At 54.4% G+C, this 25,786-nt stretch overlaps 1 protein-coding gene across 1 annotated transcript in view; it reads right to left on the reverse strand.

Annotated features, from left to right (window-relative positions):
* Positions 1-19,746: 19,746 nt before the first annotated feature.
* TBKBP1 (TBK1 binding protein 1) overlaps positions 19,747-25,786 on the reverse strand; it is a 58,929-nt gene continuing 52,889 nt past the window's right edge. Inside the window, exons 8-10 of the mRNA XM_073326063.1 lie at positions 24,991-25,109; positions 23,811-24,526; positions 19,747-22,863 (exon numbers count right to left, since the gene is read on the reverse strand). Of these exons, the coding sequence (XP_073182164.1) occupies positions 22,735-22,863; positions 23,811-24,526; positions 24,991-25,109 (964 nt within the window). The 3' untranslated portion in view covers positions 19,747-22,734. The remainder of the gene's footprint in view (positions 22,864-23,810; positions 24,527-24,990; positions 25,110-25,786) is intronic.

A 25,786-nucleotide genomic window follows, 5' to 3' on the forward strand; every position in this document is an offset into this window, starting at 1 on the left:
CGTCTGCTAAGTCAAGCCGTACGGAGGCCAGCGCGCCCCAGGCCCTTTCGGCTCTGACCCTCTACGAGGTGCAGAAACTCCCCCCCCCACCTTTCCCTATGCCACCCCCACTGCGCAAAATGAAAGCGAGCTGTGGAGAGCGCCAGGTTCGCCCCATCCCTGAACCCGCTCGGCCCCATCTCCAGTGACTCAGAGTGGAAGCCGCGCTGCTACAGTACGAGAGAGAACGAGACCAAACCACAAGCCAGCAGTGCGGTTTCACCGCTTTTGTGCGAGCTGCCGAGGAGAAGGAGTTGCAGCGGGGTCAGAGGAAGCAGGCCGCAGGGCTGCAGATGCCACCCTCCCTCCGCCCCGCATTTGGGTAGGCGGGACAGGCCCCCTCCCCCCCGACGAGAGTCAAGACGGGGTGGACGGGGAAAGGGAGGGCTGGGAAGCGTGAGATCACAGAGGTTTGCATTTGGTTTGGGATTCACAAAAGTGGTTCTGATTATGCAAAAACTGAAAACCCCTGTGAGAGCTCATGGTTTCTTCCACTTGAAGTAGAACTTTTTTGGAGGTTAAACAAAAAAAAAAAAAAAACACCTGTGATAGATTTGGGGCAAAACTTCAGTTTGTTGGAGGTTTGAAGTTTCACTCCGTTGAAGCTCAAGGTTTAGCTGGAATTACAGCGCTGGTGCAAATCGCTCCTCTCCCCTCCCCCAGCCCCCTCTCAATAAGACTGTAAAAAAGGACCAACACACCTAGTGCTTTGCACTCACCAATAAAACACTTTACAAGGGGTGTCATTATCCCCATTTTACAGGTGGGAAAACTGAGGCAAGGAACTGACTGGCCCAAGTCATCCAGCAAGTCAGTGGCAGACCCAGGAATAGAACCTCAAGCTGAGGCCGGTGCCCTGTCCGCTAGCCAGCACTATATGGGTCTCTCCACACACAACAAGCAGCTTGTTTTCTAACTTGGGCATATTGAGTCCAGAGTGACATCCTAGCTGAAGCAGGCCTTGCTGCCTGTCATGTTGGTCATGAGGACCCTTGCTGACTGTACTGATTAAGAACTGCAGGCAGATTGTGATGCAGCTGCTCAACCGAGAACAGTTTGGTGTGGAACTGAAAAGCCAAGTCTCCAATGACAGGTTTCAGAGTAGCAGCCGTGTTAGTCTGTATTCGCAAAAAGAACAGGAGGACTTGTGGCACCTTAGAGACTAACCAACTTATTTGAGCATAAGCTTTCGTGAGCTACAGCTCACTTCATTGGATGCATTCCTAGTCTCCAATGCTATCACACGGCACCGAGATGCAAATCTGCAGCTAACAGCATCCTGGAAAGGTCCCTTTGACATATCAGAGCAGGAGCATGAAAGGATCCGATTTGATAGAAGAGTAACATCACCAGCTAGCATGGTCGTTTTGATCACCAGCTGGGGGTTCAACTAGGCTGAAAACTAGGATGATCGGACTGACAGCCACCTGGGGCAAGACGTGCATGGACCATTACTCTCCCAAGAAAGAGCAATACTCTGGCAATTTTGGAAGACACGCCCAAGGACATCCCCTAAAGAAAGCATACGACCGACCGACCGACCATACTGGAGCTTGTTACAGTAACAGTCCACAATGCCTGGTGGAGAAGAACTGGAAGTGATGCCCAGTAGGTTGCACTGGAAGAGGATGGCATTAGGAAGGTCTTGGCTTTGCTCATGGCATAGACAAGGGGGAGGTGGGACGCGGAGAAAAGCCCATGCTCCACAAGAGACGGCACTTAGCTGTCAGCTATGGCCACATTCGAGCTGGAGATGGGTTGGCGGAGGATGTTCGCTCCTTGACCAGTCTGCAAAGGCCCCCCCAACTGCCCACCTCCCCGTCGTTTTTGCGAAGAGAATCACAACTGACACAGCCTTGCATGTCAGTGGTGTCACTGTCACGCTCTACGGAATCCCAGTCCTTCTTGAACTTGAGGCGTTTAATAAACAGCTACAACTATAGACAAATGTACAAGCTTCCACACAGCTTGAGTGCCTGCTTTATCACGCTTGTTGACCAGGGGCCATACCCTGCCTGGAATGCCACAGCAGAGAGGTCAAGCAGTTGAAGAATTCAGCAAGTAAACCATCATGCAATCACCATTTGGTTACAGCATGTTCGCCAAGTCAGCTGTATGTGCTTTAGGGGCTCTGATAATAAAGGGCAGATACATATGCTTCCTTTCGGGAGAGCTGGTTCCCCAAGGCTCTGATCAAGATATCTAGACCTCCCAGAAGAGTGTTTGGATTTGGATCAACCATGAAATTTGTGTCTGGATTAAATATACCCCCCCCCAAATACGTAAACATTTGGGATCCCAGGTTCTGTGCAAGCCCATTGCTACTTCATATCGTTTTATTTAGAGCTAGGTATGAAATGCACGCAAAGGGTACTCCTCGTCCCCACCCGGCTGAGGGATGGGAGCAGCAACATGCAATCTGACTAGCGGACTAATTCATTCGCTTAAATAGTGGCAGTGTGTGCTGGGGAGATGGAGGTCCTGGGTTCAATCCCTCCGAGCAGGGGCTGTTACGTAAACAGAGAGGAAATACACTGATTTAGGGCTTGTCTACGCTGTCGGGACTATGGTTACAACTCCAGAGCTATCCTGGCGGATGCAGGTATAGACGCAGCCTGGGGGCTCAGGTCATTTGTGAGTTTAAACGAACGTAAATGGTGGATTCTCTGTAACATGAAGTCTTTAAACCACGATTTGAGGACGTCAGTAACTCAGCCAGAGATTACAGGTCTATTACAGAAGCGGGCGGGTGAGGTTCGGTGTCCTGCAATGGCCAGGAGTAGATGTCAGAGTAGATGGTCATGATGGTCCCTTCTGGCCTTAAAGTCTCTGAGAAGCCGGCTGCTACGGGAAGAGAAAACCCAAAGAAAAGCCACCCCAAGGCCCAGCAGCAACATCTTGGCTTGGCTTGAGAATCCAGAGCTGGGGAGAGTCATTCTGGAGCAAGAAGCAGGTTTAGAGGCATGAGCAAGCTTCTCCCTCTGTTGTTGGTTCACCCCGGCGCGGAAGTCTTGGCTCGGTAGCATTTGGCACCTGTCGTTGACGAGGATCAAAGTGCTGTAAGCACGTGCAACAGTTTGGAGGAAGAGCCAGGAGCAGAACCCAGGCAGCCCAATTCCCAAGCTGCTGCCCAAACCGCCGGAGCACGCCACCGGCTTCCAGCCAGCCATGGCTTACCCTGGCCAAGGTGGCAGAGAGGGAGGAAAGCTGAAGGGGCAGATTCTGGCTAGAAGCAGCGTGCGCCTCCAGAGACGCCGCCTGACCCAGAGCCCTGATCCTCCCCCCGGCTGACAGAGGGTAGATCAGGAGTGAACACGCTGGAGTCATTGTCAGAGAGTTTGGCCCAGTGTCTCTGGGGCTTTGAAGTGGGGCAAGTGCAGGAGTGGGTCCCTCCCCCCCAAATATCACCTCCTCAGGTATGTTTATGAGCATCCTGACTCATCAGCCCCACCCCCGGTGGAAACCCTCTCTGACTCGGCCCCCGGCAGGCAAGGGATGAGTAACAGACGCTCAAACAGCAACAGCCCTGGGTGTTTGAAATTTATCACATGATTTAGAAAAAGAGAGGAGCCTTTGAGTGAATCAGGGGTGTGGGGGAGGGAGAGAAGGCGGGGGGGGGGGGAGTGTCCAGATCGGGGGTGGATACCAAATAGTGGTTTAAAACATTAAGATACATAGGAGCTAATTCAGTCCCAGGGTAACTCCACCATCATGGGGGCGGGGAAAGGGGAAGAAGGGGAGAAATCAGCTACCGGGGTCCCAGTGTGCTTGGCACTGGACATACACATTGCCAGGGATGACCCCTGCCTCGTAGAGCTTACAAGCTCCGGGGACAAGAGAAACGAAGCAGGGAATACTAGCAGAGGAGGAACAGAACCAGCGTCTCCCAAATAGGCCAGTGTCCTAGCCTTTAGGCTATGCTGTCCAGGAGCCCTCTAAACCAGAGCAAAGCTGTGATCTATCTAACCCCCTTTCCTGTCTCACTGGCTGTTTGTGAGCCATAGGTATGCAATCCCCATGCTATCATATGACTGGGTGGGTGGGTGCGTGTGTGAATTTCTTACCCTTGCTGGGAGGGTCTCCCTCCACCTCTCACCCTACATTCAGCGGGGCTTGCTCTGTTCCATTTCTCTGCAGGTCAATTGCTACCAAAACATGGAGAGGAAGCAAAGACTAACCAATGATCTAAGGGAACCACAACCCAAACTAGCCAAGCCTTCTTCCCTTCCAACTAAACACAGCACCCACTGCCAACACCCCGGGCTGGGCCAGGAGCTCATTCCAGATGGATACAGGGATCTAATCCAGATCCAAGTCTAAGCCAGGCCAAGACTTGTGAATTGCGTCTCCTCGCTCCCAACTTGAGCCACCTGGAAAGAGGCCTGTTTTTTTTAGGACGCGCTGAGCATCCGCCCTCGGGAAAAAAACTCTAGCAACCTTAAAGGGGCCAAAGTCGGGCCTCCGGCATCACCTGTGACTTGAGAAAGTCCCACCTCTTGGGCTGTAGATGTATAGTCAGTGCAGCCCTCGGGCAATTTTGCAGCGCACATGAGAACTGCCCGGGCGGGATGTGCCCGGATCCAGATCACAGGTGTCACACACCTCCAGCCCTCTCACCTTTGCCCACAGGGCACGCCGATTGCTTCCGCACAGCCTGGCATCACCCTTCCACTTGTACGTTTCCCTGCAGGCGAGGGACAAACCCTGATGTCTTTCCCATTCCTTATCTCTGACAGACAAGCGCCGGGCTCCCCCCTATCCTCCCACGCATCCCATTCTCCTACCCCCAGCAGACAGTCGCAAGCCCTGCTCAGCCCTGTGGGTTCTGGGTTGGCTTTTTTTTTGGTGGCTCTCTCAAGATAGAAAGATTAGTTTCTGGTAAATGGTGTTTCTTCAAAGATGGAGCCTTTATCCTTCACACCATCTCCCTGGCCCTTTTCTCCCACCCCGCTTGGCAGCCTCCCCAGAGAATCTCACATGCAGGCATTGCACAATGGGTGGTGGGGGCGGGGAGGTGGATCGAGCAAATGAGCAAAGCAGGGACATTTCCTAGCATGGAAACCAGCTCAGTGTGTGGGGAGGAAGGAGCCCAGCGCTCCTCTGTACCGGCCCTTATTTCTTATGGGCCTGGGTCTCCACATCTGCTTTGGTCTCCTTGGCTGGGATTCGAGAGAGCCTCTACCAGAGCATGAGGCATGGGAGGGATTTCCTGGGGTGACAGAGGTGGGTAGTCCAGCTGCATTAGGGACAGAGACACACCCAAGATGCAACTGGCCACACACAGGGTTTGATGCCCCTTCCTCTATAGTAACTGATACCACCCACTGTTGGAGATGGGATATGGAGCACAGGTGGCCCACCTGCCTTACCTGGGCCAGGTTGATCTGTCCCACTGGATCAGATATGCCTAAGATAGGAAGCCAGCAGCTTGTTTTGGGTGGGGAGGCATGGATCCTGGGATTCTGGGTTCTATCTAGCCTGCTGGATGACATAGCCAGAGTTGCTCCTAAGTCCCATCTGTTGAGTCATGTTGGTACCCATGCCAGCAGACACACACAACAAGCTTTGTACGAGATGCAGATGAGTTGATGGAAGCAGCAGAGATGTAGGAAGTCAACACCGTCCTGGTGCCCCCAAACTCCGCCGTGGGGCATGGGCTCGGGCCTGGGGGGAGCGGGCAAAGGGGACTGGCACAGTCCCCAGCTAGCTTGGAAGAAGTGATCTGGTCAAATCAGAACAAATGGGGACGTTTCAGTTTTGGAGGAATAAGTCGCTTAAACTTGTTTCCACTTGCTGGGGTTCCACTGATGGGGGGGGGAGGGTGGGAGCTAGCATGGAAAGCAACACCAGCAAAGCTGAGCGTGGGGATCCCGATGCAGATACACACAGCCACGCAGCTTAGTTCGACCAGGGACCAGATTGGGTAGGTTACTTCCGACCATCTCAGTACTGATCTGTATTATAGTACTGCCTAGAGCCTCAGTCAAGGATCAGGGCTCTGTTGTGCAAGGCGCTGTATGCTTCCAAAGACGGTCCCCGCCCGGAAGAGCTTCCGAATGCTCAAAATGATAGTATCCGAGTGCCTCACCATCACTGGTGGATTTCATCCTGGCAGAACACTCCTTGAGGTAGGGAGGCGTTATCTCCTTTTTACAGATGAGGGGCAACAACAGAGCTAGAGACAGACAGAGAACCAGCTTCCTGCTCTGTGAAAACTTGAGATTTTTGGAATTCGGGTGCATCCTGAATGGGGACAAAGTCAACCACGGCAAACGTTTTTGATGCCAGTCAAAACGTCGCGTGGCAATGCATGCCCATGTTGTTGTTGTTTTTAAATGTTGTACTAGAATGGGCTCAAGTTTCACCCTGAAACGTCATCTCAAACCAGAACATGGAAACGTCTGCTTCAAAAATGGGATATTTCAACAATTTTGCCACTTCAGCCCCCTCCCCGCCCCCTTCCAGCTCCCACCCGCCCTCCTCCAAAAAAAAGTTTTCTCCAGTCAACAAACTCAGCTAAACTGACCCTTTCTGAGAAAAAGAGTTTTGGTTTCAACTAATCAGTGGTTTTTGATGGAAAAAAAGACGTGTTTCATCAAAAAAAAAAAAAAAATCCCGGTCATCTTTACAGAGAGCTCGGCTCCTGTCTGATTTAGGCCAACAAAGGAAGGAGTCAGTATCTTCATTTTCACATGGGGTGGATGACCAGTCCCTTGACCAGCGAGTGTACGTGATGTGGCTAGCATCACACAGCAATTGAAGCCACACACAACCCACAGCTCCATCCTCCAATTGCTAGAGCATGCTCTACCCCACAGGACATGCTGTACTTTGATTAAGCAGGCAGCAGACAATGGGCCTGATCCTGAGACCTAATGCCCCCGTGTCCCATCCGTACTTGGCAGAGTCATTGCTCCAGGAGCCAACCTAGCCGGAGTCACTGTTCCTAAAGCAAAGGCGCCTACCACGGGTCTGTCACCCTCTTTCCTGTCCTGTTCCTCTAGTGTTAGCCTCTATCTGGACTGCATTTGCTCAGTCTTGCTCTACAGAAATAGCATCAGGTCCCAACAGAATCAAAGCACCACAAAGCTGTCTCCTCTGGGAGAACCCTCATGTGCTAAAGAGACTGGATTGAGCCTAGAGAGAACCAGGTGCAAAAAGAAAAAGAAGAACAAGGAAGAGCTGAAGAGGCCCTTTTATTGAACATCTGTCTCCTGCACCTCAGCCTCCCCGCAGCTGAAGGAAGTGAGAATTCTTTATGAAGTGGAGATGGTCTATTTAAAAGTCACTTTCATTTTGTTCTTAGTTCCATTCAGAAACCGCAGTGGCTCGTTTGCTGGAAGGGCCATCATTGGTTTGTTTGTTTTTTGCTCCCTTGATGACAGTGCATAACTGACGTGCTCGTGACATGCCGCCGTGCCCTGGACTGCTGCATCCGTTCAGGCAGTGGATTGATCAACCGCTGTCCATGGTCCCGCTACCACTAGAGGGAGCATAGCACTGAGCAGGTCACAGGTCTACTGGCATTTCATTGGCCGCTAGAGGTCGGGGTGGGCGGGGCACACAAGGGGAGGAGCCAGAGCTTTCCTCTGCGGCTCATACGGGTCAGCTGAGCTCTTCGTTAAACTCCGTTGTTATCGTTCCCCCCCACCCAGTCTGCAAACGGCCACCTGAGATCCAAAGGCCGCCAGCGCCAAGCACAACTTCCCTTCGTTTCCCTATGGCCCCTCTAACGACATAGCCGGTCTTACCTTTCTGGCCCCAGCCGCTGCTCCTCATTGCCCGCCCGGTCTGCCGTTTCTCGGGGTGGGGGAATCCTGCTGCCCTTCCCGTCCGGGGCAAACGAAAAGAGCCCAAGACATAAAACAAACCTTCTGCCTTCCCAGTGCGCTATAGTCCTTCAGCCCCTTCAGTGCAGGGTGCAGGAACAGTCCTGCAGCACCACAGCCAGCTACAGCTTCCCCCCGCTGGGGATGCGATCATTCCCCCGCCCCGGGCTGATCAGCTGCATAGACCTCTCCCCCAGGGTCAGCCCTGCCTGCTCACGCAGGGATTCCTCTCTGCCAGGGCCAGCCAGGAGCCCTCGCCAAGAAGCCCACACTCACTTCCCTCCCAAGCCCCGTCTAGGGTCCCTTTGCCCACAACCTCTTCCTTTGGTCACCTCACCCCTATACAAGGTCTGCTAGACCAGTGGCTCTCAACCAGAGGCCTGGGGCCACAAGCTGGATTCAGGGGGGTCCACCAAGCAGGGCCAGCATTAGACTTGCTGGGGCCCAGGGAAGAAAACCAAAGGTCCACTGCATGGGGCTGAAGTCCGGGGCCCTGAGCATGGGGCTCCAGGTAAATGCCCGGCTTGCTACCCCCTCACGCCGGCCCTGCCTTTTATAGGCAGGGCAAGTTGTTGCGGCACCCATGGGGTATGGAGTTTTATTAGCATGTTGGGTGGAGGTTGAGAAGCCCTGTTCCAGATCCTGCCTGCTTTTAGGAAAAGTCCAATCCGGAATTCCAGCTCTGAGGCCATTCTCTTCCCCCCGCAAACCATCCAGCCCAAGGCAGAGTTCGCATTAAATAGTCCTGCAATCACCTGATCGCAGTCACATGCTCGCTGGACTACACCTCCCATCAGCCCCTCCAGACTACGGCCCCCAGAATGCCCTTGCTCTGGGCTGCACAGGGGACCAGAGCCCGGTCTTGCCTTAAAGGGCTAGCGTGCAGCTTGTTCCAAGTGAGGGGCATCAGCTATATACCAGGGCGGTGGGTTGCCCGGCTCTTGCATTTGTTCCGCAGGCCATTGCTGGGGTCCCGCCCGGGAAGGGGGAAAACTGGAGCCACGTTAAGGGGGATGGACAGAGTTGGCCAAGGCCACCCTGCTCTCACAGAACCTCCTCTCTCCAAAGGGTTCAGAGTAACAGCCGTGTCAGTCTGTATTCGCAAACAGAAAAGGAGGACTTGTGGCACCTTAGAGACTAACCAATTTATTTGAGCATCTCTAAGGTGCCACAAGTCCTCCTTTTCTTTTCTCCAAAGGGTGCAGTCCCAGCCATCCATGGGGGCCAATAGTTCATTTCTAATGGCCAGTCACACCCAAGGGCAATATGACACCAGCGACCCTCTTCTCCAGGGGCTGGAGACAAGTCAATGCCTTCCCCCTGGGCAGAGCAAAACACCCCATGTTCCTCCAAAGGTGCAGCTCAGCAGATGGCACCTCCCCGCCCCCCCTTTATAGCAGGTCAATCACAACCCCACCCCGGGCTTGCTTTGGAGGGAGCTCATAGTTAGCTGCATTGCTCAGTGGGTAACACACTGAGCAGCTCAGGAACCCTGGGTGCTCTCCCCAGCTCTGCTGGGTGACCCACAGCAAGTCACGTCCCTGCTCCGTGCCTCAGTTTCCCTGCCCATCTTTTGTCTGTCACAAGCTCTTCATGGCAGGGGGCTCTAGGCCCTACTGTCTTAGAAATAATAGCAGGGTCTGAACCCCACTGGGACTCACCAACCAGCCCTAGCTTTCAGCTGCTACCCCTCTTAGGCTGGGTTTGAACTGGCGCACTAGCTATAAGAAAGTTACTTAGTCCTGATAGCTCTGAGCCAGCCACCCCCCTCCTCAAGGGCTTAGAAAAGGTTCATTTCTGGTGTCAGGCCTTATTCTAGCCAAACTGAGTCCCAGATCCCCCTTGGCTAACCAGGAACTCAATCAGAGAGAGCGATCAGGGAGGCGGGGGAGCAGCACCCTCTTCCTCCAAAGAAGGAATAAACTGATTAACACCTCCCCTCTCCCTCCCAATGCAATCAGCCTCGTGATCTGTGGGGCTGGGCTTTTTTTTTTCTCTCCTCGGAGCATGTACCAGCCACTAATGAAGTTCTAATTATCCCGGCGAAGTGATTTCCATTAGCACCTCTGATTCACAAGGCCTGGGCCCTAAAGAAAAACTTCATTAACGCAGCTCTCACCTGCCTCCGGAGGCTGCAAGGTGTTGGCTGGTGGGAGGAAAAAATCCTGCCGTCAATCTGCCTTGATGCCACATGAGGCTCAGCTGATGGTTCAGCCGGGACCGACTATAGCATACTATGAACAGTAATGTGGTGGGGGGTCTTTGAGTTCAGTGGGAGGCAAGAGGTCAGCCAAGCTGATCAGGACGGGGCCTTCTGAGTCTCTGAGTCAGGCCCCTACAAGCTCTTGAGGCTCTGTGTTGCAAGGGTATTTGGAGGCCAGATGTGTTAAAGAGAGGGTGGTACTCCGACGATGGGCGTATGGAGAGTGTTCACAGCCAAGGGGGTGCTAGTGGGGAAAGGGAGGGGGATCCCCTGGACTGGAGGATAGACCGACGTCCGATCGACCACAGGAGCGGGCTGCTTTGTAAATTCCCCCCACGCGCGCACACACAGTTCATAGAATCATAGACTCTCAGGGCTGGAAGGGACCTCAGGAGGCCATCTAGTCCACCCCCCTGCTCAATGCAGGACCGATCCCCAATATTTGCCCCGGATCCCTAAATGGCCCCCTCAAGGATTGAACTCACAACCCTGGGTTTAGCAGGCCAGTGCTCCAACCACGGAGCTCTCCCTCCCACAAAGGAGACAGCGTCCCACGCAAGGGCAGGCAGGTTGTGCTCGCACCGTGCTTGGACCAGCACTGAGAACGAGTCCAGCCTGGGATCCTGCGCGGCCTGGCAGAGGCCTCTACATCCTTTCTCGCAGCACCTTTTCCCTCTCACAGCAGGAGGCGCTAGCGGAGAACCAGCTGGGCTTCCCTCTTAAAGGGACAGTACACCCCATCCCTGGTCCTCCTGGGGTGGAGGGTGGAGGGGTCTCCTTGTTGCAGAGTCACACAGAGAGATGGGCGATGGAGAGATCGGCTTTTTGTGGTCGTTCAGGGGAGAGGTGCAGGCGGCAAGAGGCCGAGGACTCGCCAAGCCTCCAGCTGGCGGCAGGGCAAGGGCAGGCCAGCCACACCAGTGGGAGAGTAAAGAAGCTGTCATGGCTGCCCCGAGCAGACTGCAGACCCGTGCACCAGGGAGCAGCATCCGGCCTAGGAGCAGAGGAGCCAAGCAGCCTTACGTTTGGAGAAGGCCACGTGGCCACACGTGTAGCCGGGGGTGAGCGCAGACAGGCCCGCAAGCTGCAGGTTTCCCGGCAGAGGGGCCAGGTCCGAAGGGGCCTCTCCCGGCTGCGGGAGGAACTATGCTGGCTGGCCGGCCTCGAGAATCGGCAGCGTTAAGTGGAGCTATCCCATGGAGCTGTCCTGCAGGACTTGTCTGGTGGGGCACAAGGACTCTCCCCAGTTAACCAACCCAAACAGACGGGGAGCTTGTCTGTTTCGGCCCTGCCTGGGGCAGCCCGATGGGGTGCATGCTGCCAGCCGCACCCTGCACTTTAATAGTGCGCCGCCGGTCCGTAGCACCGGCCAGATGGGGATCTCAAAGCTCTTCCTCAACTTTAAGGAGCTCACCCAACACCCCTCAGAGGCAGCTCCACACTAAACCATTGGACAGAGGGAGGCACGGGGCAGTGGAGTGATCTGACTGAGGTCGTAAGCGAGTGAGTGACAGAGCCAGGAACAGAACCCAGGCGTCCTGACTCCCCGGGGGGTGGGGGGGGGAGGTCCAGCCCTGCTGTGGTGCATGCATTTGTGCCTCCCCTATTCAGAAACTGCCGGGGGCCAGTTCAACCCCGACGTGCAACTAATTTTGCTTCCGAGCCTCGGAGGAGGCGTTGCAGAGATACAGGATGCTAGGGTGCAGACCGGTCCCGGCCACGCCCCTCCCTCCTCTAGCCCACCCATGCCCCCGAACCGCTCCGCCCCCTGCACTCTGGGGCCACTGTGCATCCTGACCAGGCTGTCACAGGGCAGGTCACCAGACAGCTGGGCGGGGGAATCCAGCCTGTGGATCCCCTGGTGATTTTCAGCAGGGGCCCCCTTTGCACCGACTCTGCCTCCCCCTCTGTAAAGGGACCTTAGCGGGATGAAAAAATGGCTCCCCAATACTCCCACCCCCCTGCCGACCACCTAACCACCAGACCACCACGCAGGCTACGGTGATCTCTGTGGCACACATCAGCGCCCCCACCTGGGGAGCTTGCTGATTGAGCCTGCGAGCGCAGGCGGGGCGCCGGAAGCACCGACCCTCCTCGGGAGCTGGCTGAGGAGGCAGGTGCCTGGGTGGCTCGCTGCACGCTCCCCGCTTTCAGCTAGCTCCCCAGCCACGGAGGCGCATTACTTCCAGTGGTTACAGCACAAGCCCCGAGGCCAGCTGGCTTCATGAGCTCGCAGGTGCGGGGGACCCAGCGGCTTTGGGGTTTTTTTTTTCCAAGAGGCGAGCGGTCCGAGGCCCGGCTGACCTGCCCCTCCGCTGAGGCAGCTGGTTGCGGCTGTGCAGAGAAGGTTAATGGTGGCACCTTTCGCTCTGGCTGTGATCAAAGCAGGCATGCTGCAGAGCACAGGGGAAGGAACTGCAGACTGTAATTAGCACAGTGTGATTAGCACATCTGTTGGCTGCCCTCTTGGCTGAGGCATCGGGGCTGACCCAGGGATCACCAGACCTAGGAGCATGAGCTGCTGTGGCTTGAGCTAGAAGGCAGGATGACAGGGGGGAGCTAAAACAGATTCCTATCCTCAGTGGGTCGGCACCGAGCGGGGAAATAAAGCAACGCAGCCAGAGGAAACATCTGCCTTTTCAATCCCACCTCCTAACCATAGCCTCTGTGGTCTTCCCATTGTGCGGCCAACCTCTAGGGGACAAGCTTCCTTACCAGAGGCTGGGCTTTTCAACAGAGCCCTAGGGAGCCGGGATACCTCCTTCTCCCAGCCACGGCGGCTGCGGCCATGCTCAGGCCTGACCCGCTGTGCTCGCCGTCACCACGGGGCGCTGGGGCATCACCATGGCTGTGTGTTGTATAGCTAATGAGAGGGGCGTTTGGTAGAATACGTTGGTGCTTTTTTTTGTAAGTGTCCTTTCAGGCGGGGGGAAATACGTCATGTATAGAATTGGGTAGTGTCCCTTTAAATGGTGTGGGAGCCCTCCCTCGCTCTAGCTAGCTATTTGGGCCCCTTTCCCACCTGTCTGAGCACCTCGCAATCTTTCCCATACTGACCTCATAGCCCACTATGAGGCAGGGAAGTGCTATTATCCCCATTGTACAGGGAGGGGAACTGAGGCACAGAGAGGCTAAATGATGTCCCCAAGGTCACACAGGACCTTGCGGTTGGGCCTCCCTGTGTTCTACTGCAGAAGCCACCAGCCCCAAACAGAGAAGCAGGGTGGATATGAGGCCAGGCCCTGCATGTCCGTGAATAGTTTTAGTAGAGTTATTTTGAACCCAGCTGCGTCCATGTGGTTTTCTTGTAGCCTCAGGGCTGGGTTGAGAGCAATGGCCCAGCTCTGAGAAAATGCTTGGAAGTAATTTCAGGGTGCCCCCGCCTAACGTTTTCTCAAGGCGTCTGGAAGGCGCCTTGTTACCCTTCTCCCTCAGCAAGAGATTTGCTGATGCTAAACAGGGAAAGCGTTGCAGGGGCGTAGTCGGCAGGGCCGACACCCAGCTTGCTGGGTGGCTCAGGTTCATGCTACAGACACTGGAAAATTGGATCGTGGCGAGATTCTCCAGTGAGAAGGTGGGAAACAAACCAACAAAGCAAAGGTTCCAAGGTTTTTTCTTGTTTATTTTGGGTGAAGGGAATAGAACAAAGGAAAGCACAGGGTAAACAGAACATCGTGAAGGACAGAATTTTGAGAAGTTGATTGGGGGTGGCTAACAGATCAGGGTGACAGGGAGTTGTCACCCCCACTTTGGCACTGGCAAATCTCTCTCTCACTGAGGCAGGGTGGCTACACAACAAGCTAAGGTTTGGGTGCCACCAAGAAAGTGTCACACCCTATTTCGGATGTCGCCATTAGGGAGCGTTAACCTAGATTGCTTCAGGTTTAGTTGCCTGTTTGCAAAGTTTCTCTCACCAAAGAATAACTAAGCACAGCAGAAGCCTTCTCATGTGGGGTTTGAAAAAAAGACAGAACAAACTGCTGGGGGGAAAGAGTGGAAAGTAGGAGAGTGAGTTTGGGGGGGGGCGGAGGGTGAGAAAACCTGGATTTGTGCTGGAAATGGCCCAACTTGATGATCACTTTAGATAAGCTATACCAGCAGGACAGTGGGGTGGGAGGAGGTATTGTTTCATGATCTCTGTGTGTATATAATGTCTGCTGCAGTTTCCACGGTATGCATCCAATGAAGTGAGCTGTAGCTCACGAAAGCTCATGCTCAACTAAATTGGTTAGTCTCTAAGGTGCCACAAGTCCTCCTTTTCTTTTATCCACATGATGCTCTGTTTTGCAAAGGGCTCAAGGCCGGACTTACAACTGCTCAGCATCCAGAATCGGGGCCAGTGTTTCAGAAGAGCTCAGCTCCCCTTTAAGCACTGAGGGGGCAGTTTTCTAATGCACCAAAGGCTCTGTTAACGCTACACTGAGGGGTGCGATTGCAGCTTTTGTAGTCAGACCCGGGCTAGTTGCCCGAGCACTGCCTACCCAGGAGCCTGGGCAGGAACTTGGGTGGCTAGCCCAGGCTGCCATGACTTCACTGCTCTTGGTATTTGAGCTAGCTGAAGTAAAGCTAGCTCCTGTATCTACCTTCCCACTGCCGTGTAGACAGACCCTACGCCAGTTAGGAGCATAAGTCCCATTGACTTTCCATCTGACCAAACCGGAGTAAGAGCCAGATTTTCAATTTTCAAGTCACGCCTCGAGCTGGTCAAAATGCAGAACTCCCATTCTGTGGGAAATTCTAACTTTTCCTTTCATCCCGAATCAGAATGAAAAGTGGAAATTTCCAAATGCCCTGCAACCCAAAATTCACCATTTTGTTCAGACCGCATCCAGGAGTTCGCTTCTGTTTGTAATTACTGCTCAGGCATTGTTCCTACAGAAGAAACATTTATTAACCCATTAGGTATTTCCATCTTCCTGTGGTCCCTTCGGACTTACTTGGATGCTACCAACCTGCTCACTCCAAAGCCCACTGAAGTCAATGGAGTCTCTAAATTGGCTGCAGTAGACTTTGGCTAAGCTTGATATTATTATGGACCAGGGTTGAAAGCCTCAAGAGTTTTCCCATTGAATTCAACAGCACAAGGCTTCCGCCCAGATCCCCAGCTGGTGTAAATCAGTGTCTTTGCATTGATGTCAAGGCAGCAACACCGATTTATACTAGCTGGGGATGTAGTCCATTGACTTAAATAGGGCTACGTTGGTTCACACCAGCTGTGGATCTGGCTTTCTCTCTCCATGCTCTTTCATCAGGCATATTCTCTCCTCCATTGCCTCTATTTCGCTTGGTATTTTGCTTACCAAACATCTTGTTTGCTACACGCTTCCTCTGTGGTTTCAACCACTATGTGCTTTGTAGCCTCATATCTCTCCTGGTCTTGGGGCTTGTGTTTTATGCTTATCTCCTCTTCAGTTGCAGACCAGAGTGCTTTCTTCTCCCCAGAAGAGTTCAGGAATTCATTTGCACCAGACATAGCCCTGTGGGTTCAGATTCTGAAGGCTGGAACCCTTCCTGCCCCCCCAGACTAGGTTTTCAACACTCTTTCCAAAAAATATGCCCGCCCAATTGGCAATCCATTTTGAACTGCTGCATCCCTGCAGGTACCACAGCTATTTGTTTCCTGAAACCAGGTAGCTGGGGCCGGACTTACCTGATTAGTGGTCAGCCTCTCCTCTTTGCACCTTAAAAGGCCAAAGCATGGGGCTGTCAATAGGGCACTGGCGAAGAGTCAAGGTACCTGGGTGCTATCTACTGTGGGATTTTAGGCAAGTCCTTCTCCAGCCTGGGCCTCTGTCCCCCTCCCACCCTTTGTCAGTCTTGTCTATTTAGACTGTAAGCATTTGGGGGCCAGAGACTCGCTCTTACTGTGTGTTGTACCCACACCTGGTATCCTGAGGCCCTGATCTCCACCCCCGCCTTTAGCTGCTACTGTGATACAAATAATAATAATATCCCTGCTTGGAAGTGGATAAACTCATAGGTAACTACCCCGATGACCACGCTTCAGTCTTGAAAAGCAGCAGTGATTTACGATGGATCTAGCTGCATTTCTTAAAGCATCCTGAATTTCCAGCATCCTGAATTAACCCCGAGCACCAAAAAAGTGACATGTTGCAGTTCTCCCAATAAACTCCAGGGGGCACTGCCATGCCCTGATTCAGCCCCATTCTCCCCCGCACCCGCCATGGGGAGTGGGGTTCCATTGAAGGGGCTGGAAAAGCCGGGCTGTGTAACGTGGGAGGGGGAACTCTACCGACCGGCAGCTTTTCCCGTCATTGACTTCAGTGGGCTTTGGATCAATGCCTCACACTAGTATAGAAGTGAGATCAGGAGGAGCGGGGGGAGCGTGTGGAGTAGTCAGCATGTTTCCCATGGATTTTATTTACCGTGTCACCCCCACCCCCCCGGCCAGGGATGCGAAAGGTATCAATCCAGCGGTGGGGGCGCATGGCAGGGTCGGGGCTGGAGGAGGTAACGCAGGGAACATTCTCACACAGGCTTCCCACCTAACTGCCTGGGGACTTGCATAGCTTTTGCTTTTGATTGTCCTATTTCCCTCCCACCCCCTGTGGTTCTAATCTTACTGTTGTGAAAACACCACAGTAAATCTGAAACAATCCAGCTATGATATGAATCAGGCTCTGTAGAGCCCGGTTACGAGGTCACTTCAACTCATTCACCTTCCCTGGCCAGCAATACTAACATCAGGTCTTTGTAGTGGTGAAAGCACAAGCTGGTCCATTCCCCAGCACTGGGTGAAAGGAAAGTGGTGCGGATTCAATCCCCACCTCTGCCACGCACCTGCTGTGTGAGCTTGAGCCTCATTTCTGTGCCTCTGGTTCCCACACCCACACCAAGACTGGTCTGCCAGGTTCTTTCATAGATACTAAGGTCAGACGGGACCATTATGATCATCTAGTCTGACCTCCTGCACAACGCAGGCCACAGAATTTCACCCACCCACTCCTGCGAAAAGCCTCTCACCTATGTCTGAGCTATTGAAGTCCTCAAATCGTGGTTTAAAGACTTCAAGGTGCAGAGAATCCTCCAGCAAGTGACCCGTGCCCCATGCTACAGAGGAAGGCAAAAATTCCTTCCTGACCCCAAATATGGCAATCAGCTAAACCCTGAGCATATGGGCAAGGTTCACCAGCCAGATACTACAGAAAATTCTTTCCTGGGTAACTCAGATCCCTCCCCATCTAACATCCCATCACAGGCCATTAGGCTTATTTACCATGAATATTTAATTACCACAATCATGTTATCCCATCATACCATCTCCTCCATAAACTTATCAAGTTTAATCTTAAAGCCAGATAGATCTTTTGCCCCCACTGCTTCCCTTGGAAGGCTATTCCAAAACTTCACTCCTCTGATGGTTAGAAACCTTCGTCTAATTTCAAGTCTAAACTTCCTGGTGGCCAGTTTATATCCATTTGTTCTTGTGTCCACATTGGTACTGCACTTAAATAATCCCTCTGATATGTTTATAGAGAGCAATCCTATCTTTCCCATGATCCACGACACTTCCAAGCAGGGAGGTTATTAGGCTACATCTACATTTAAACTGCCACATCGGCGCCGCTGTTGCGTGTCAATGTAGACGCCATTACAGCACTGGGAGAAGCTAGCGCTGTCTGCATCGGGGTTTAGGTCACATCCCGCAGCGACATAGCTGCGTCTAGCTCCGTGTAGACCCGGCCTTATTGTCTGCATGAGGGTGGTACCCGAGATCAGGGTTCTGGTGTTGTGCTAAGGCGGAAAATTTCAATGTTGCTGAACATTTTTTGATTTTCTCTGGTGGAAAACTGCAAAGAGGGAGCCCCTGGAAGACTCTTGTCAGTTTCACTTTCCCCCAGCAGGCGGCCTGTGAAATCGACAACAGCCTTCCCAGCAAGCCTCTGGGATGCCAAAAGATTCCATTGTGGTTCTCCCCATACAGATTTTAATCTGGAAATCCCTCCCTTCCTGCAAAAAAAATTTCACATTTTTGACTTTTCATTAGGGACAGAAAATAAAAAAAAAAAAAAGTCAACTTTTTCTCAGGAAGGAATTTCCATTTTCTAGCCCGCTCTTGCTCAGTCCCGGAGACCATCAGAGTCACCCCACTCTAACATAGCCGAGACAGCCCCTCACGGACCAGCTGTTCTCACACAGTGAATCAGGTTCCAGCCCACCCAGCTGAAGCCTGATCCAGCACTCACAGACATCTGTGGAGTTAGTAGTTTGACACCAGTGTAAGCCGGGAGCGAATCAGACCCATTCCCTACCCCTCTCCCTGGGAGACGTGCTGTCAGGGATATAATTTCACTGCCAGCTAGAGATGAGCTTAAGCTGTGATCGTGAAAAGGAGAGGCGGGGAGGGAGGGGGATGGAACAAACAATTTATCTGTTAAGGGGTGGCTCACTCTTATCAGAAGTTTGGGAAGCACTTCACTCCTTGCCAGAGCTGAAAGTAGTACCCAGGAGTGCCCAGCTCTGTCCATTAGACCACATGCCCTCGCCCCCACAAGTTAGAAATAGAACCCAGGAGTCCTGGCACCCATTCTTCTGTTCTAACCACTAGACCACACTCCCTCCAAAAGCCAGGAATAGAACCCAGGAGTCCTGACTCCCAATCCTCTACTCCAAGTACTAGACCAACGTTTTGTCCCTGGCCAAGCAGATTATGTTATCCTGGGGAATTTAACTGCAAAAGCGAACGAGCCAGCCCTGACCCACAGAGCCCAAAAGAGAAGAGATTTTGGCTGCCAATTGACGCTTCAGTCTATAGGTAACTTTTATTTGACTTATTCTGTTTCACAGAGCACAGGATCTCTTCAAAGAGAACATACACAAAAGGAAGATACGTACAGACCAATGTCTCTCCACGTTCTCCTGAGCTGGGGATCTCAGGGGCCCGTGTTCGTTGGCGGGCCGTATCGAGAGGGGTCAGTCAAGAGCATGCAGCACAGAACGATGACTGACAGGCCGCTTGGATCTCCCGATTGGGTGCTCGGTTGGGAGAGGAGCGGAGATTATACCACATCACGTATTTCTGCTTTGGATCGTGGGACTAGAACGGGGGGATTGAAGTAACAGGCCCGGAGCAGCCTACAATAAACGACACACTGAGAGCTCTCTGCAGGCCACGCATGGGGAAGGGGTAGCTCTGGGCTCTTCAGACAGAGCCGTGCATTGTCGCATCAGGCTTTGCGCCACAATGCAGAATGCATCAGACCCCTACAGACGGACCTGGGCAGCTCAGCCCCATCTTGCTTCTCCATCCTTTCTGCTTCTCGTTGGCTCTGAGGTAGATTTCATGTGGATGTGGGACAAGTGGTGTCAGTAGTGGGGAAATTAAATTGCTCACGGGCACTTCTCTAGCCCTTGACTCCTCCCCCCTGTGCTGGCCCCTCCCCCAACCTTAAAGTGACATGACTTCAATATGGCTGGAATCCTCCGCCTGCTGAAAATGCTTGTCTTGTCTGTTTCAGAGTAACAGCCGTGTTACTCTGTATTCGCAAAAAGAAAAGGAGGACTTGTGGCACCTTAGAGACTAACCAATTTATTTGAGCATAAGCGTTCGTGAGCTACAGCTCACTTCATCGGATGCACTTTCCACAGTATGCATCCGATGAAGTGAGCTGTAGCTCACGAACGCTTATGCTCAAATAAATTGGTTAGTCTCTAAGGTGCCACAAGTCCTCCTTTTCTTTTTGTCTTGTCTGTGACATCCACAGCTTGTGGGCGAGCGTGTGTTACCAGAGTATGGAAAGGAGTGATGCATCAGCCAAGGAGGATGGGGCCAGCTCCTCTGTCAGTGTAAATCGGTGCAGAGGGGCTACATCGATTTATGCCAGCTGGCCTTCCAAGGAGACTCAAGCCCTTTCAGCCCCCGCCGACTTCAGTGGGACTTGAGGGTGCTCAGAGCCTGCTTGGAATTTTTCTGCAATCTCGCAGGATTGGGCCCTTTTTTGCCCAATGCCACGACTTCCAGCCCCAGATGCAGCGTGACATGAGATATGGGGGGGAGAGCCATGAGTGGCGGGGTGTCATCCCCACCTCCCCAGAATGCACAAAACTGGTTTGAATGCATTTTCCCAAAGGCCCGCGTCCCCGCTAGACTCAGGCACCTTACCCAGGGGCACCGGCGTCAGCCCTGCTTGGAAGCGTCTGGAATTGCTCTCTGATTCATAGGCTTTGGGTACGTCTACGCTGTGATTAAACACCCGGGGCTCAGGTGACTCGGGCTCGCGGGGATCAGGCTGCAGGGCTATGAGACTGCACTGTAAATGTCTGGGGTTAGGCTGGAGCCTGCGACCCCACAAGGGTCCCTACAGTTTTATAGCCCAAGCCCGAGTCAGATGACATGGGCCAGCCACTAGAGTTTAACTGCAGTGGAGACATGCCCATTAAGGCCAGAAGGGACCAATATGATCCAAGCTCCTGCATGGATCCACCCCTGGGTGGCTTGTGCGTCAGGTACACGTAACGCAGGCCAGAGCGCCGCACCCCGTGATGTCCACATCAAGCCCATCAGTCAATTCATGGTCCTATAATTTTGGCATCCATCCACCCTGGATGGCCAGCACCATCAGTCGGTAACGCACCCCTCGGCCACCCAGCATGTGGGGCCAGAGGCTAGTCATCACTTTGGCCAGCCCCTAGGGTCACCCGAGCTGCAGGTTGGCCCTGCTCTGATCCCTGTTAAACCACAAGCCCTTCTTATGGCAGTTTGGAACCCTCTAACTTCCTGGGGTCTCGCAGTTCCATGGATGAACCCCACAATCCAGGGCTCAACTACCCGTGGAGTTGTTCCATTTGTGGATCCTCGTATTCCAGCCTTGTCCCCGGTCAATGGTGAAACTAAACAGGAACGGGGCACGCTTGTTGTGGAATAAAAGGGTCCATACATGGGGGTTAATCAGGAACAGCTAATGCACTTTCCATTTACACTGTGCTTTAGTCCGCATTAACTTTCAAGTGTGGACAAGCCCTCCCCATCTGAGAGTTTCCTCAGACAAGGAGCTCGGGATTCCCCTTGGGCCCAGAGAATCCTCACCCTAAGTAAACCAATTTCACACCACACCCACTCCCCAGAACAATTTGAGAGTGGGGCCCAAACCCTGCATCTGAATACCCCTTGAAATGCCAGCGATCTAGTCGCTCCAGATTAACTGTTAATGGTTTGGGCCCATCTCTAGGCAGAGCATTGGGGTGGAAAGGGCCGGAGGGCAAACGCCACCTCCCAGCCCACAGCGCTGCCAACAGCGAGCGAGAGTCTCTTCCTTCCCTTCCCCGCCCCAGAGTTTGGACGAATGACACCAGCCAAGGATCTGGCCCAGAGGAACAGCCGATGCCTACCCAGAGACGCACTGCTACGGCTGCTAGTTTCATCAGCGCCCTGGTGAATGATGAAGGAGTGGGGGTTTGCCCAGCACAAAAAATATCTCTGGGTCCCGCTAGGAAATGTGGGATACTCCCAAAAGATCTTCACTGTACGGGCACTTCTGATGAATGAATGACTCCATGAAGTTCCACTGAGACAGTCCCCGGGGTACGGGCAGGGGGAAATGAGGGCAGCTGGCCAGTCTGAATGGGTTTGTCGCAGATCAGTACAATGCAAAGATGCTTGGTAAGGCCGGAGAGAGACAGTGGGTCTTGGACCCACGCAGGTGACCGCTGTGGAATTAACATGATGCCATCACGACAGTGTCACATGCCATCACGAGACTGCGGGCAAGGTGAGGGCGTGACCACTATGTGGGACACAGAGGGTATTCTTGATACACGGTAACTAGCTACTCAAAGCAACGTGTCAGGATGAAGGAGGAGTAAACGGTACATCAAAGAGAATATAAATACACTAGGGACATAGCTGGGCTCCACCAGAGTCAAAGTCAAAAGCAGCCATTGACTTTGCAGAGATCAGGATACGGCCCCTAGCCGACATTAAGTTCAGTGCAATATTATAGGATGTCCATGCTACACCTCTAGAAAGTGGGTTTTGTTTCTCAACAGCGTCACTGAGAGAAAGGGCGGGGACGGATTTTAATGGAAAGATGCTTGAACTAGCAGCCAAAGGCCAAGGCAGGTTGGTTTGAAAGCTCTCAGGGGCCAACAGTGACCAAAGCTGAAGAGAACCAACCGCCCTGTAACAATTAAACCCCTGGGGAGAGGGGAGAGACTCAAACTGCACTGAGATTCCCGCAGACAGGTGCATGGAAACTCTGTGCCTCTCACCGCAGCAGCTTTCAGAGTGGGGGGTGGAATCCATCCTCCATCAATCCTCCCTGAGATCATCCAGAGAAACCAAATGGCACAGCAAGAGCTGTAAAGGAAGAAGCAGTAAAAGGCAAGCGACACCCTCTGTAAGAAGCCACTACTAACTGTTCTGCCCCTCCCCAGTACCTGGACCAGAGCATTCCCCCGGCTGACACAAGGAGTACTGCAGATCCTGCCATTCCCCGGGGCGGGGAGGGGAGGGAAAAAGAAACCCACTTAAAACCAAGGTGAGGGGAAGAGCGAGAGGTGAGTCTCTTACAGTTCAGTCTTTCCTGCAGGTACTGAAGACTTGGAGGTATTTAGGGAGGCGTGTTGCTCCCCGTGTTTTCATGCAGCATCCAAAGGGGGCCAGGGCTGTAAGGAAGTCGTGATGAGGAGGAAGGAGGAGGAGCCTCAGATCTTACTGTTCTCCAGGTGCGAATCAATGTGCTTTATCAAAGCATCGTCCGGGTAGCCGATAGGGAACGCCAGCTGGCAGAGGGGGCAGCTTCGGATGTCAGAATCCACCGTCTCCATCAGCAGCTGCGGGGCGAGAGGGGGCAAAAAATGACATTTCTGCTTAAAGGAGAGTCCCAGGTACCTCCCCAGAGAGCTGAGGGGCCAGAAGCCCAGCTGATGTCAATGGAGCAGCCCCAATTCACACCAGCCGGGGATCCACCCTGCTGGGTCTAAGTGCGCTGCCCAGGTCTTCCCTTTGAACTGCCTTCTGCCCCCAGGAGACTGTTCTGCAGCCCCCAGGTCTCCCCCTCAGCAGGCTTTGCTGGGATCTTCAGCCTGAATTCCCCCCTCATTAATTTCAGGCCACTCCTTGGGGGGTTACACCCCACCCTCCCCCTCCTGGCAGCCTTCAAGGACGCAGAGACATAGGTGTCAGCTCCCCTCAGCCACCACTCAGCCAAACTAGTTATGCTGGGCTGGCGGAGGAAAATCCCCCTTGTAACAGGAGCTACCTAGTGGGATTCACTAGAGGATGCCTCTCCCAGCACTTGCTGTCCACCGCTGGGGTCCACCAGGCAGAGCTCAGATTAAGGTTGGGAGCCAAAGTTCCCCACATTTCTTATCTGGTTACAGGCTTTCATGGGGCCTCCAGCACCACGGTAACCAACTGCCTCAGCCACGGACTGGATTGATCCTCACAGCCCCCCCCCTCCCCGGTTTACTGATGGGGAAACTGAGGCACACAGTGGTTAAGTGACTTTCCCAAGGTCACGCAGCTCGGCAGCAGCAGAGCCAGGAATGGAACGCAGCTCTCCCCGTCCTTAGCCACAGGACCACCACTCCTCTTCCTCCCTGCGTCCTACATTCTGGTTCAGACCCATTGCTGAGAAACGGGGACACACGTCCCCGAGTCCAGGGGTGAGGGCCGGGGGTTCGGCAAGGCCGGCCCAGACCAGGCCTGGAGGTGGCGCTGCTGCGAAGAAGCTCGCAGCGGGACAATGGGTTAGGCAGTAACCGGGGCTAGCGCTTACGTTGATCGACGGCCAGGACTGCGCGTGCTCGGCCCTGGAGTAGGAGGCAGCTGTCCGGTGCGCGGCGGGGTCGGGGATGGGGAAGCCGGCACAAAAAGAGGCACAGCGGGTGGCTCCCGCCTCGGGACTGGGGGGGCTGGGAACGGTCCACTCATCTTCGTCGGAGGACTGCTTCTCGAAGCGCAGGTGCTCCTCGAAGGCGTCTCTGGCGCCCCCGGCCCCGCCGATGTAAACCTCGCCGTAGGGACGGTGCTTTGGCAGCGTGGAGGCTTCGGGCTGCAGCCACAGGGAGTGGCCCTGCCGGTACACGGCAGCGTCGCTCACCTCCGAGTAGCTGCGGCGCCCCTGGAAGCTGGCTTTGATGTGGTGGCTTGGGGGCTTCGAGTACCCCAGATCCATCACGTTCCTCTCGCTGGCGGGGGGCGCCCGGTGCTGGGAGGCGGGGGATGGGCAGGAGGGGGCCGGGGAGCGGCGCTGCTGGGCGGGGGACTGGCTCGGGGGGGGCGCCGGGGAGCGGCGCTGCTGGGCAGGGGACTGGCTCGGGGGGGGCGCCGGGGAGCGGCGCTGCTGGGCAGGGGACTGGCTCGGGGGGACGGGAGACCGCCGCTGCAGCGCAGGAGACTGGCACGGGGGGACCGGGGACCGGCCTTGCTGAGCCGGGGACGGGCAGGGCGGCGCCGGGGAGCGGCGCTGCGAGAGCGGGGAGTGCCTCTGGCCTGCAAAGCAATGGGACAAAAGACAAGCAAGTCAGCAAGGGGACACACACACACACCCCCGCCCGCCAGTGTGCAGCACAGACAGCAGTGCCCTGGGGGCGGTATGCTGGGCAGGGACCAGCTCAGCCTACGTGGGGCACAGGGACCATCTCGATCAGGGAAAGAGGCCAAGGGTGGAATCCAGGAGCCATCTCCCCTTCCGCCCCTAGAGGGCGACCCTCTGGGCCTGAGGCGCACAGGAGGGGTAGCAGGGACGTCCCAGGGAGGGGCTCGTCCCCCCAGGGGTGACAGCCTGACCTCGGGGCTCTCCATCCTTCCCCAGCCCCTCTCCCCTTTCGGATCCCAAACTCCGGGCCCCTCTGGTCAAGGGCGATGGTGCCGATCTCCCTTTGGAGACCTCCCCCGCCGGGAACCGAACCCGCTGCCCCGGCGTGCAAACCCCTCGCCCCCGGGAACGTGCTCACCGCCGTTGATGGGCTGCTCCTGCAGCAGCGTTCGGAGGATCTGGCTCTGCAGGGAGCTGAGGGTCCTCAGCTGGTACAGCTCCTCGGTCAGCTCGGTGTAGGCCAGTGCCAGGTTGACTCTAACACAGGGCAGACAGCAGGGCAAGGCGTAAAGCAACCCCGTAGGAGACGGCCCAGCTCGGGAACAGGGAGAGGCCCCCCACCCCCGGCTCTGCTGAGCCGCTGCACCCCCACGACTGCGAGGGGCAACTGCAGGGGCAAATCATAGCCAACTGCCCTGGGAAAAGGGGACAGCTGCTGGACCCTGCTAGCAGAGGGGCTCCTGGGAGTCTAGGGAAGGCCCCGTGAGAGCTCTGGGGGTCTGTCTGATCTCCCCCCAGGACCTGCGACCCTATAGGCTGAGTGAAGCACGTTAACACAGATCATCAGAACAAGGTGAGAACAAAACGAGCGGAGGCCGCGGCTCATCACACCAACCAGCCATCGCTAACCTGTCTGTACCCAGCTGATCTCTCTTGCCCTATACGTGGATTGTACGCTTTTTGGAGCGGAGATTGACTTTTTGTTCTGGGTTTGACCAGCCCCTAGCTCAGCGGGGTCCTGGTCCACTCCCAGGCAGTACCATAACCCACATTATATATCATAGTACAGGATAGGGCCGGACAAAAGGAGACAGCAGTTTTTTCAGCCCCGGAACTCAGCTCCCTTTACAAACTGAGACCGGGGCTCTAAGGAAGTCGAGCGACTTGCCCAAGGTCACCTAGTGAGCCAAGGATGGAACCCAGGCATCCTGGCT

Source organism: Lepidochelys kempii, chromosome 27 (assembly GCF_965140265.1).
Source record: "Lepidochelys kempii isolate rLepKem1 chromosome 27, rLepKem1.hap2, whole genome shotgun sequence".
Lineage (NCBI taxonomy): Eukaryota > Metazoa > Chordata > Testudines > Cheloniidae > Lepidochelys > Lepidochelys kempii.